Below are 13,854 nucleotides of genomic sequence, written 5' to 3'. Positions count from 1 at the left end.
CATGTGTGGGTAATTGCCACAACTACATACAACTGAACAGCGCCTGGCATCAAACTCAGGAAGCACACCCCATTACTCAGAGCTCTCCAGTATTCAGACGTGCAGTTAAACTGCCTTGTGTAATGGATTTTCATTGCATTAGCTCTGTGCTGTATATATCCTACATGTGAGGTATTTTCTCCCAGAGGTTAAAAAAAAAAATATTTTCACATGCAATAAATTCACTTTAAAATATATATGCTTTCCCCCTGCCTCGTATGCTTTGGAGAAAAAAAAAAAGGAAAAGTTCTATCAAACCTGTCAAATATGTTCCTGAGTGATTTTCTTGCAAAATTTAGCTTAAAAGTGCACTATTTTAAAATGTATCATTCACATTTGATTAATTATTATTAACTTACTAACCTTAAGCAATAGATTTGCAACAGGAAAGTCTCTTTGCAGTAAAAAGTCAAGGGTATGGTATTTGCAGGAACACTAGAGTGAAAAGAGATTGCTCAGAGATTTTTTTTTTCCCCCGAGTAAAACATCATAGTATTTTCAGGGATGGGGGGGTTGTTTGTTTGGTTTTTTTTTAAGATTTTAATAACAAAGAATATAGACTGCAAATTGTTTTTGTATTACTGCACCATTACCAGAATGGTGAATTTGTCACTAGTTTCCATGGGTGCAGGGCTGAGATGATAATTTCCTTTTTGAATTTCAAAGACTGATTGTGAATGGGGAATTTACAAAAGTGTTATGTGATTGAAAAGCATGCATACTGCCCCACCACGGAGTCTCAGTCGCTTGCTGTCAGTCTCCCCTTAAAAATCTCTCCCTCAAAGGAATGGAAAAAAAAAAGATACTTTGCACAGAAAGGTTTGAAAAATAACATCATTTTATATCTCTACTGCTGTACTATTAAATTGCTGCCATGGACCCGTATACGTTTCACATATACAGTTTTATGTAACTGAGACCAGCTGATTGTAAAAAGGAACTTGAAGATGGCTCACAATCAGATTTTAAAATATATTTGTATCTATACACATAAAACCATAGGTGCACATACACTATTTAAATTGTAAGGAAGAAAATTTTAATTAAGGGCCAAAATCTTACCATTTTAGATTTTCAACAGTTAAGTAAAAATTTGGTTTTACGTAAAAAAAAAATATTTTTTTGTGGTTCCAGGTGCAAATTTTTGCTTTGTGCAAGATGAAGAATTTGGTTTGGCCTATTTTTTGATGCTTTCAATCAAAACAAGCAGCACTTACTGGAAAGATACAGTAAAAAGGGTTTGAACACAGATATATTTCTAAGCTACAAGGTTATTTATGCATCGCTGAATCTTTATTTTGCAACTTGTGGTTAAGCCAAACTCAGTTTATGCTATTTCTCTCTTCATTAATGGAGATAATTTTTACAGGGACACCGATAACAACTGATCTCTGTAAATCCGTTAGTTATGGTAACATCCAATTACATAATCAAGTGAATGTAGGTATGTCTAGAAAAATTAAATTAATAGATTACCTGAGATTGATTGCTTTAGAAGGTAATTTCTAAATAAATATATATGTAGAAAGAAAAGAACAAAAGAAAGGCCCAGGTACAGATATCATAGCATACACTCTGAGTATTTAGATGACCGAACATATCTTTGCTGCATAATAGTCCAAATTTGAACCTGACAGTTACGCTGCGTAAGTTGTTCTAGAGGAGTACTGTGAGAATTGCGTTTGGAAAAGTAAAGAGATGACTGGTGATACTGCATACTACAAGGCAATTATTAGAAGGCGTGTGTGTCCTAACACGTGTATTCAAACCATTAGATATTACAAAGAATCTACAAGATGATATTACATGAACACAGTACTGCAGAGATTTTGAAAATACTCATTAGTTTATTCTTAATGAACAGATAAAATTCCCTATGAGAAAAAGACCTTACACCCGTCAGTTTTAATTGTTCTGTACTTGTTAAAAGTAATCTTCAAGAAAATGCAAGGACATATTGCAAATGTTGGATTTTTTCAGCACAGCACCTGGTAAATGGCTTCATTAAGGACATCATAACTTCAAAAGACCATGTCCTGAAGCACCCAGAAAAACGTTAAGGCCCTGATCTCTAAAGCTCTCTCGTGTCATGTTCACACTGCCAGAATGGACTGCCAAATCAGCAGACTGCAAAAGAAATAACCTCTTTTCTGTTTTTCCAATGAGCTGGGGGAAGAAGCACGCAGACTCCCCCAGTTCTTACCATTTGTTCTGGGGTGCTGTCATTCAGCATGGAGAGGAAATGAAAAACTCAGGACTTTGTATGTTCAGTGTTCATCATGACCTATGCAACTGAGGAGTGATTTCCTACTAGAAACATATAGAAGGCCTCCTGAAGTTAAAAACCAGTAATGGAAAAGTACTGGTGTTGCCACCATTTCCTTCAGCACAAGGCGACAAGGTATCGTTCAACAAGCAATCTTGATCTGGAATACTGATTCTGATGGAACGAGCAGGCTTGGAAAGTTGAATGACCATTTCTTTGTGAAGCCCCAAACAAATCAGAGTTCTGAGTGTTTCAGAATTTGAGAACTTCAAGAAGAAAACTGCTACCAAAGAGAGTAATCGTTAAAATGCACAAACACTTATTAAAAGCTATAAGAAAAAAATGCCCATTTATTTCTTTTTTTAACAGTAGAAAAAAGCTCTGACAATGGTAGTTCACTTTATCATGTCAAGGACTTCATTTTTAAGCACCTGTCTACACCCTACATAAATAAACTGACGGGCTTAAAATCTAGCAGGATTTCACATATATTGATTGGCAAATAAAAAAAAAAATCGTGTCCATATAACAAGGCTCTTTTTGTAGGAAAAACGTGGAGTGTCCCTTCCCATAAAGATGGGCTTAAATAAATTGATGTCGTTTTTGTCAGATTGGTTCCGTTTGTACAGTTAACACCTTTTTTTAGTTCCAGTGTCAAGGAGTAGTAAGCATGAACATTTATAGCTCTTAGCAGACATGTACTGAGAAATCCATTTTTGAAGGAATTATTTCTGCCAAATCTGCTATTTTCTAACACAAAAGAAAGACAATTTGCAGATTTGAGGGTGCGAGGTAATATTGTTACTATAATAAGTGTGGCTGTGGAGTTAGAATGGCAGTGTAAATAGCAATGAAAAAATGCAGATAAAATTAGTCAAGAAACCAGAGTGCAGACAGATTGGTCCCAGTGAGTCATGGGAAGTGCTTTGCATTAGCATCCTTGGCATGAATTAGTATTTTCTTGCTATACTTTGTATCACATTAAAATATACCGCTCAAATTACCTCTTGACTGAATTAGAAGAGTGCAGCCTATACGTGTAATCTGGGTATTTCAAGGTGCTTCTTACAGTTTGAAAGATTCAACTGATATTATTGTTCTTTGGGTTTAAAGAAGAGTGGAAGACCATTCTTAATGGTATATAATTTTAAGAAAGTGCTTAAAAAAATCGCAGAGTTTTCATTGGAATCATATAACTTGTTTTTGCTACAGGTATATCAGCCACTTGTTTGTGCATTTTCAATAAAGCTGAAGCAAGAGTCAGTAAAGCATAAGACCTGCTCTTCAACTTCCAAAAGCAACTTTTCAGGGAATATTCAATGCCTACCACATATAAACAAAAAGTCAGAAGCTATTAACTGAACACGTATACAAAATCCTGATGGTCATCAAACATTGCTGTCCCAGTAACCATCATCAAGGAATAGCGTTTTAGTCCTTCAGCTTGGTTTCCTTTTGGTCAAGGTGGACTGAACTACAACCGTCTTTTACAGAAAAATAAAATACACGAAGCAGAAATGGTTTAAACTATACTTTTAAATTACTTCCACTAGAAATCTGGAACAAAACCAAACCTATTCTACAGGCTAGATGATCTGCTTACACATACACTATTACCCTGTACTGCCAGTGTGCCATTTCATCAAAACCATTTGCTTGGAATCAAAGTCCAACTAGTATTTATCCTGCAACAGAATAATCAGGTTTTATATAAGTATGTAGCAATGAATTTCACTCACCTGAAACGTCCTTGCTAACTAATAATTGAGTTCAGAAAAAGCTTGTTCAAGCCATTCACTTCTATTACTTCTAAATGCTCTTAACGCAAATTCTGATCCCCACGTGCAACATTATGTTCCCCAAATACTCCTTTTCTAGGTTAGTGTGAAAAATACAGAAAAGAGAAAATACTTGAGGTAGAATTTTAATCATTGAAAGATTACAAAAAAAGGTTCAAGTAGAATGAGTGTTCTCCCTAAAAGTAAAAAGGTGAGTATTAGGAAGGAGGTGTGTCTGAAGGTTTCTGTCATCCCTGCCAGTGGCTCCTTTAGTCATTTATTCTTAGCTTTACTTAGGAAATTATATCCTTTAAGAAAAGAAGTGAAATACTCTCTGTCTGGTAGCCAGAGTATCACAGAAGTGTACATTGATTATAGATGCATGTTAATGTATTTCCTACAAATGTAGAAGGCCAGTACAGTTTTTACTCAAGTTTAAAAAAAAAAAGTCAGGGGAAGGAGGAGGAGTTGAGCAACAGAAGTGGTATTAGCAGCATTTATAATCCATTTTGCCATGGAAACTGTTGCAGTGTGTAATTCCAGTCTGCTGTGAGCACAGGTTGCTAAGAGGATAGAGAAGTAGACAACTGTTAGAAGGCTATCAGAGCAACTCACAATGGTGGTGATAGGAGGGTGATTAGCTCCCACATCCTCTTTCCTCATTGCCATTAAATCATGCCTTACTGTTAACATGTTGTTCCTTCATAAGTGACTACTGTGATTTTCTTACCTAAAAATCTGAGCAATTAAAAAAGTGTAAAAAAAGATCACCAATACGGTGCACCTTTTAAATAACATCTGTTGCTTCAATAGCTTGTGCCACTGTTTACCTACTGAAATATGTCCTTGAGGATGAAGTATATGCACTTAGCTTGTGGCAGCTGCCAAATCATGGGAAGTGTTTCCCACTAAAACTATCACTGCGTTAGTAAGTACCTTGGGAAATGTGCAGAAAAGAACTGAAGCAGAGCTTGGGTCCCCCCAAACCTGATCACCTACTAATTAACCACCCCTGGACATGCTTCCTTAACTTACCTTAAGGTTACCAACTAGCCAAATCGTATTTCTGTAAATGGCAACAACTCCTACAGTCTTGAACAGCACAACACTTGGTCTATAAGCTCAGTAAAACCCAGAAACAAATTGTTTTTCATTGGGTGGTCTTTTCCTCCAGTCCGGTGGCAGTTTCTAGGACATTTCTGTGGACCTATTCTCTTTCGAAGTGTGCAGTTACAGCTACTCTTAGTTTCAAAAGCAGAGGACAGGGGAGTTCCTCCTCTTTAATTCCAACTGCTTTAAGATCTTACCACAGAAGGGGTAGAACAAGACAGGGCAGAAAAGCTGGTCTAGGGCAGCTCTTACCGCTTTGTCAGACATGTCATTGCACAGAAATAAATTCAAAATCCTGTAAGCTGTAGAGCTTAGTGCCAATATAGAGTCTTAAAAAGGTTATGGCTTTGCTTCCTCTGAATATAAAGCAGTGTAATTATATAGTCTCCAATAAACCACACCAAAACTAAGTGCATATCAAAAATTAACTGGCCTCACTGAGTCACAGAGAGCCTCCTTGTTTAGGACGTGCTGACCCTGTCCTACAAAATTGTTTCAGCAAAGGCTTCACATGCAAGAAGAGAAAAACTGAAAGTCGGGATCTTGCTTGAAAAACGTGACAGTGCATATCAGAATGAGTAACTGAAGTACAGTCATTTGATGAAAGAATGCTGGAAAGAAATGCTCAGAGATCAAGTATGCCTATGAACAGAAAAGGTGTATGCCATTTTGCAACATGTGATGGTATACAGAGGAAGCGAGAAGGCAGGCAGTAACCCACTTTTGTGGTGTCACTTTATTCCTTAGCATAGTAGAACAGTTCTCAAACTGAGGACTGACTTCTCATTGTGCTGGGGTGAAACAATCCATTGCTGGAGGAGAACTGGAGTTGGTGAGGGAGACCTGATCACTTGGGTAGAGCAGGGCCTTCAGTGGAGGTGACACTAGTGCTGCGCTTGTCCTAAAGCAAGCGGTGCAGTTCCAGAGCTCTGGAGTGACTCAAGTTTTTCTGTCTAACTACTGCACACTTTCTTTCCCCCTGCCAGGCCCTGTTACAGTTTTCTTCTCTCTTCTAGTCTGTAGAACTATTACATGAGTTGTGCTCAGACTGAACTGAGGGACTGAAGCGCAAAATACATCCTGATAAAATCGGCGGGGGAGGGAGGAAAAAAAGATGTTACTGTTGCTTTGATATGATCAGGAAAGGGAGGTTATTTCTGTATACTGTTATGACTGCAACATGATTTGTCTTTCAGGTCTTAGTATTTTACTGCGACAAAAGCAAACTTCAGAGAGTGGTTTGTTTGGTGCATGAGCATTTGATGAAATGTGAACACGAGCATTCATGTCTCATTTAAGCATTCCCTTGCTTAGCAGAGATATGAACAAGATAGAAGAAATAGGGATCATTAAAATGCTGATATTACAGGAAGGAAGTTAAACTGAGATGGAAGATTTAACCTGAGCATCAATGAAATCTTCCTTGCAAAGATGTGGATATGAGAATAGTCTTGCAATGAAAATACCAAAAACGTAGATGGTTCTGATTTGCAGGGTAGAGAGCCTAAGTAATATGAAAATGATTCTGCATGTAAAGGGGGTAAACTAAAAAAAGGTTTTTAGTTTCTTGGGGTTTTTTGTTTTGTTTTTTTAATCTTTTAACATTAGTCATTCAACTCCAAGTGAGCTTTTGGCTGAACACTGTGTATGTTCCCCCAGTTACATATAAAGAACAGACTATTACAGAAAGAAAATATTTTTAAAAAAAATAAGTTATCGTTCATATTTAATTCTAATACTTCCTTTTATATTTCAGGGTGCAAGTTGAATTCTATATGAATGAAAATACATTTAAAGAGAGACTAAAGCTCTTCTTCATCAAAAACCAAAGATCAAGTAAGCAGTTGGATTAATTTTTGTTAAGCATAATTGTGATACTTTGAGTAGAATACAATTCCATTGAAGACAACAGCAAAGTTATATTTGATTTTCCATAGAGGAATCAGTTTTACATAATATCCAAAACAAATTCAGAAGCTATTTAAACTTAAAAACAGTGTACTTAGTTTGTAGGATCAAATACTTAGTGATGTATCACTATCATTTCTGTATCATGGTAGAGTTGACTAATTTACATGGATCTGAGATTGGAGTGCTCATTGACAAGTCATGACCTTATGTCTAGGAAAGCAAAGAGCCTCTAAGATGCTGGAGAAAAAAAAGCTGCATAAGTACCTAGCTTTTCGAAGTGTTCAATTTTATTAAGTATTCCTAAATAAATTTCAAACTTGATCTGTACTAAAAAAAGTTTGGAAAGGAAACTAATAGGGAGGACATACCTCCTGCTCCTGAATGTGGTACCTGAGAAATGTAGTACCTGTCTGTAGTCTGATTTAACGATATCTTCGTTGACACATGCTCTTAAATCCATAGGCCATCATAGAAGAGAATAATGTGGAAAAAAAAGATACTAATCTTTTTATGTACATCTGTGCAGCTGGTCCAAGGGAATGGAAGCATTGTGTATTTTCAGAACTTGATTAGACCAGTAAAGTTCATCATAGCTGAGATGAGCAGTAATTGACCTCAATTTTCCTTTGTGCAGCAGGATTGAATTTACCTCCATTTAGTGTGTATCTAAAGATCATATTACCGCCACTTAGCATATATCTAAATATCATAGTAAAGAATTAAAATTACAATAGCTTTATACATAAAGCTTTTCGGATAGCAAGAATACCTTTTGGCCTTTGTAATACAGTTAAGGTTCCATGGCTTTGTGTCTGGGAAAGGATAACAAGAAGAGAAAGAACTTTACTTTTTTGGTGTCCCAATCTAAAAAACCCAGTCAAAATTTGGGAGACTGGATGAAGCTTTTAAAAATAAGACAAACCGCACATTCTTCTATCTGCAAGAGCTGCTATTAAGTAAATACACAGAACATGATCTTTTTATTGGCTAAGCTTCTCTAACTTTCTAAATGCAATATGCAAAATATTCCCCTAAGAAGGAAAAAACCAACATCCCACAAAGCACCGTCCTGTGAATAAGTGGTATGTTCAGTTTTGAATTATTTGCCAGTTTCCAGATGAAGAATCGGGTTTAACAAATCTGCTGGAGGTTCATCCGTGGGGAAACCTTTATCAATTACTCTTACATAGGCACACAGGGGAAAATTCATTCTAATGCAGGTGCCTAAATGTCACAGAAAACAGAGGAGTACCTCTTTAGTAAATGATGTGGATAGCCTTCAGAGTATCTTCTCTTCTAAACTTCAGATGGGACAATAGTGGTTCCCCCCCCATTAACGTACATTTAACTAGATTTGGTTGGAAAACTCTTTTTGATTTGAAATAAGTTTCTTTTTCCTGTACTATCACACTTCAGAGCTCCCTTACTGTATTTTGGCCTATATGAAAAAATTTGTACAAAACCTCAGTATGCATGGAACAAAGAAAGAATGAATTTTTGCCCATACGTTTTTGTGTGTGGTTTGTGGATTCTCTCTCCATAGTGATATTAAAAAACAGTCTAGACATGGTCCTGGGTAGCCAGCTCTAAGGTGGCTCTACTTGAGCCTACTGGACAAAACGACCTGCAGAGGTCCCTTCCAGCCTCAACCATTCTATGATTGTTAGAGATACATGAGTTTTAACTAGATTTAAATTTTAAATGTAATTAATTGCACTGCAGCTTCTCAAATGGTTTTAGTTCTCTTCTCCCTGTGACTTTACATGTCAAAGTATTTTTATCTTTATAGCCTTTGACCTCTGACATTGTTGGTATGGTGTGTAACAGAATAAGAGTCAAAACAGAAAAAGCATCCTAATCTAGAAAAGAGTTTTACGCCTGGCTTGAAAGGCAGTCTGGGAAACTGTAAGCAAAATAGCCTTTTTGTTTCTGATCTAGTCCCTGAAATGGGCTTTTTTACTTACTAAGAACATCTATAAAATTACTGCCGGACTCACTGTAAATCTCTTCTCACTGGTAAGATAGGAAAGTTCCAAATGGTACCTTCTTGTCTGAGATAAGTGAAAGAGTTTTTAAAGATCTTGCTAAGATCTAAGTAGGGGGAAAAAACGTATGTACAAATACATACTTTGATGGCAGAACTGCAGACTCTGTACATCTAAAAAGAGATACTTTTATGATCATCAACACAAAAATTAAACCAGACGTTAATACTCTGCCAAGTATTTACCCTCTGGCTAAGCACATGAAGAGAATGGTCATAAAGTTACTATACTGGGACATGTGCGATGTGTGAGTCCAATCAAAGGAGAGGAGCGATGTGAAAGTTCATGTGACATAAGTGAGTGGAGAGCAATTGTTAATTCATCCTGTTGGAGATGGGTTCATGCTGTAGACAAGCAGCACAACTGCTTAGCTTACTTGATTATGGCTGGAAAAATGCAGATTCTGATGAATTCTTCTACACAGTGATGCCATACAGAGCTGAGGTAAGCTTTGTAGAAGCATGCTGTGTTTGTGATTAACAAATGAAAAAGCAGTAATGAGTTCTTCCTGTAGACAGCTAGTAGAGACACCGTCATTATGGCCACCGTCTTTTCCTGACAAGGTACTCAGGAGAGGACTCCAAAGAAAACTCTAAAGAGATGAGGCATGTTTTTTCTACTGTTTAATTATACAGCCAGTTCACAGAAAGTAAGTTGGAGAATGAGACTTATAGCAGCATGTGACATGGGCATGACTTTTCCCGCTGGAATCCCACAGGTGACCCAAGTATGCTACTGGTTCTCACCATACAAGAAGCTTAACCAACAGGACATTAAACAAGGCAGTTTTCAGGATAAACAAACAGGAGATGCAGCAAAATTATTACTGTGCTGAATGAAAAAAAAATCCACAACCTGTTGTGTTCAGAATGATTAAGTTCAGTCAAACAGTCCTTCTGCTTATGCAGTTCTTGGTTCTTGTCCAAATACAACCAGAATCTTCTAAAATACAATTTCCAAAAGCCTGCTTCTGAGATAGTACACACAACTCACTCAAGTGTACTCATTCCACCCTCAATTGAAATTGGAGGATTCTGTTGCCTAGAGGTATCAGGGAGCTGATGATTAAAGTTACTGCCCTTTAGATCTTAGTTGGTACCTGCCCTCAAATACTAAATATGTAACTGCTATCATTGAGGAAATAATTGTCAGTAGTATTGGCAAATTATGAGATAGCATATCTAAAGCTAACTACACATGTTCACCAAACAGTTTTCACTAATACTTAAGACTTCCCAAGTGAATTTGACCCTTCAGGGTGTAGTATCACATCGCTTTGTCAACCAGAGCAGTCAACCCCAGAATTTATATGAATTTTCTACAGAATACCATTCTGATCTAAATCACATACAGACAGGTAGCATGAAGTATCAACTGTTTCATTCATTATTCTGGTTTCAGAAGTATTTCTATACACTGGTAAAACAAGTCTTCATCTATGTCTAAGATCAGCCTAGCTTCCACTCAGTCTTCTGCAAGAGTCAGTCTAATCAAGTTCAACCAATGCATGAAAAGCATTTTACAAAGATAGCAGTTAGCCAGTGTCCCACAGCAACCCCCATCCCCCCCAAAAAAGGAAAAAGATGACATACTGATATGACTTGCTTGAACTTGCCAAGATCACACATGGCATTATTGCAGCCTAAAATAAGTCTCAAAGGGAAAAAAAAAACCCTCAATTCAGGAGAGGCAATAAAAGATAAGCACCACCAGTGTATAAATTATTAACGGTATTTTTTTGATCAACTCCTAAAGCCAGCTGCCACTTGAGGTGATTTTGCTAAAAATCAAAAATGTTAGAGACTTATGAGAAAGGAATAATTATAGATGATTGTAAAAATCTTCAACTGCTATCTCTATTGCTCTTGCTTTAATTTAGATCAATCTCTAAATCAGAGGATTAATCTTCAGAAGTGTTTGTAAAGGAAGCATCAAGAATTTATAGTAAAAGTGAAAGACACAGTCAGTACTGGTGAAGTATATTGTGTAACTCCATACTTAAGAATGCCTGCAAAAAGTAACAAATACTTGTTCAAGCTGAGAAGGAACATTAACATTTGGTGTAGTTTTATTTATTTCACAAACTAGACAGATTTTGAACTTATTATAAATTTATTCTTTTAAAGAAGACAAAGGATGCAACACTATGGTTACATGGACACAGTGAAATTAATCTTGTTTAACAACACATAACTGGATAACAGTGCATGGTTGATGCAGCTGAATACAAGTTGCAGGCACCAGTGTCAAAAAAAAAGAGAGATACTGTGTGCAAGTGACCCTGCTACTTGAACAGTCTGACTGTGAATGGAAAAAGAGAAATTAAGTAGAGAAGACCGTGTTGATCCACTGACAGCACATAAAATAGAGAAAAGAAATAGCCAGCCAGCAAACAGAAATACGAAATGCTTTCTTCATAACAGAGTAATAAAGGGAAACCTATTTTAAATGTCCGCCCTGGTGATTGTACTGTCCTCTCCTTATTTGAAATCCTGGATCTCCATGATAGTGAAATAAATGCATTTCTTCCAGCTCATAAGTGATAGCCTCACTACAGGGCTACAGAAGATCTTTGACTAGAGAGAACGCTTATTTGGTAGCCCTACACTTATTAAAGCTTTAGCAGGAGTGACTAAATCTGTTCCCTCTGACAGCAGATTTCTAAATCTATCCTATTTCTAAAGGCTGGGGCATACAGAACTAGGAGAGGTGACCTTCTGGAACAGGATAGACTTGAAGCCTGTTCTTCCATATTTGTATTGTAATAACTGATGCAAACAGATACAGTACAAGACATAGCCTATGGCCTTACTTTATATGTAACCTGGTCCTGGATATGCACTCTGTATCTGTGCTAATTAAAACCCTTAAATGAAAGCATGTCTGGTGTTAAAACCCTGCCTTATATTGTGGGAAACAGCCATTCCTGTGGAGATATCCAGAGCCTGAAGCACTTATAGGAATACCTTTACGGAACTTAAGTATTTGAATTCTTAAGTTGCTCTAGATCTGTCAGGACTAAGATTTTAGAGATAAGGGTTTAAAGACAGCAGGCAGGAGCATGGGTCCCTTGTATTGATGTAGATTTTCATCAGAAAAGCACCATTTTCTTCTGGCATTTAAACCAACATACAATTTCAAATGATGACTAGAAACCAGGACATTATCAATGAGGAAAAATAGCTTTTCACATCATGATTAGCATTTACAGAGCTAAAAGACCAGAAGGAACAAAAATTAGACTTTTACCAAAGAAAACTAGACAACACAAAATTGGTAAGGAAAAGAAATCATGATAGGCCTTTTTGTTTGTTTGTGTGTAGGTGTTGGGTTTTTTCCCTCATTTGTGGGGTTTTTGTTTTGTTCTTACCGTTATCTGCTCTTCTTGTTGAAATAGCCTAGTTGTTATGGCAACCATTCATACTCCAGCAGACTTCCACAAAGGGGCTGGTACAGACAAACCGTGTTTTCTTCAGCAACAGTTCAAAAAAAATCTACAAACAAAGATCATAGCATTGTCCAAGAAAAGTACTGGGGTCCTTCCCAGTCAAATAATGGCCCTTACTTTTTCACCACAACCTCCCAACCCACTCACTACTTCAACCCCTTCACTCGTGTTGGGGAATAAATATCCTGTGGCTAATTACTCTTGATAGGCATCACTAGGTTAATGTTCACAAACCTAATTGCCAATAGCATCTGTGATACTTCTCGTGGTCAAGACCACAGGCTTTTAACCCTTGGTTTACACATGACAAGATTCTTGCTGGGAGACTTCAACCACCCCGACATTTGCTGGAAAAGTAGGACAGCAAGCTGTGGGCAATCCAGGAGGCTCCTCAAATGCGTTGAGGATAACTTCTTAAGTGAGGTAATAGACAGCCCCACCAGAGGGAATGCAGTACTGGACCTGATGATCACCAGTGCAAGTGAGCTTATCAGTAATGTCAAGATTGGAGGCAGCCTGGGCTGCAGTGATCACACACTGGTGGAGTTCACAGTCCTGAGAGATATGGGTCAGGTGAAGAGTAAAGTCGGGACCCTGAATTTTTGGAAAACAAACTTTCATCTCTTTAAGGAGTTAGTCAATAGGACCTCCTGGGAAGTGGCCGTCAAGGACAAGGAAGCAGAACAGACCTGGCAGGTCTTTGAGTGCAAGAGCTGTCAATCCCCAGGTGAAAGAAATCAGGCAAGGAAGGGAAGAGACTGGCATGACTGAATCAAGATCTGCTGGTCAAACTAAAGGGCAAAAAGTAAATGGACAGGCAATGGAAGCAGGGACAGGTATCCTGGGACGAGTTTAGGGGCACTGCTTGGTCCTGTAGGGATGGACCCAGGAAGGACAACGTGTGGCTGTAGCTGAACTTGGTAAGGGACGCAAAGAATAATAAGGGCTTCTACAGCTATGTCAATCAAAAAAGGAAGGTCAAAGAAATTGTAACCCCTCTGATGAACATGACTGGCGAGCTGGTAACAACAGACGAGGAGAAGGCTGAGGTACTTAACTTTTTTTCCTCAGTCTTCACTAATAACCTCTCCTCTCATACCTCCTAGTTGATGGACTGCAAGATGGGCACCAGGGGGGCAAAGTCCCTCCCACTGTAAGCGAAGATCAGGTTTGTGGCCGCGTGAGGAACCTGAATGTACTCAAGTCTATGGGACCTGATGAGACGCATCCGAGAGTCCTGAGGAAACCGGCTGAAGG

The 13,854-nt window shown here is 37.8% G+C and overlaps 1 protein-coding gene across 1 annotated transcript in view; it reads left to right on the top strand.

Annotated features, from left to right (window-relative positions):
* Nucleotides 1-6,949: 6,949 nt before the first annotated feature.
* LOC104491635 (potassium channel subfamily T member 2-like) overlaps nt 6,950-13,854 on the top strand; it is a gene marked incomplete at both ends in the record, with an annotated part of 18,690 nt that continues 11,785 nt past the window's right edge. The window contains one exon of the mRNA XM_010134085.1: nt 6,950-7,029. Within this exon, the coding sequence (XP_010132387.1) occupies nt 6,950-7,029 (80 nt within the window). The remainder of the gene's footprint in view (nt 7,030-13,854) is intronic.

The sequence above is a fragment of the Buceros rhinoceros genome, unplaced genomic scaffold, assembly GCF_000710305.1.
Source record: "Buceros rhinoceros silvestris isolate BGI_N320 unplaced genomic scaffold, ASM71030v1 scaffold8894, whole genome shotgun sequence".
Lineage (NCBI taxonomy): Eukaryota > Metazoa > Chordata > Aves > Bucerotiformes > Bucerotidae > Buceros > Buceros rhinoceros.
This window is presented reverse-complemented; position numbering and strand designations above follow the sequence as displayed.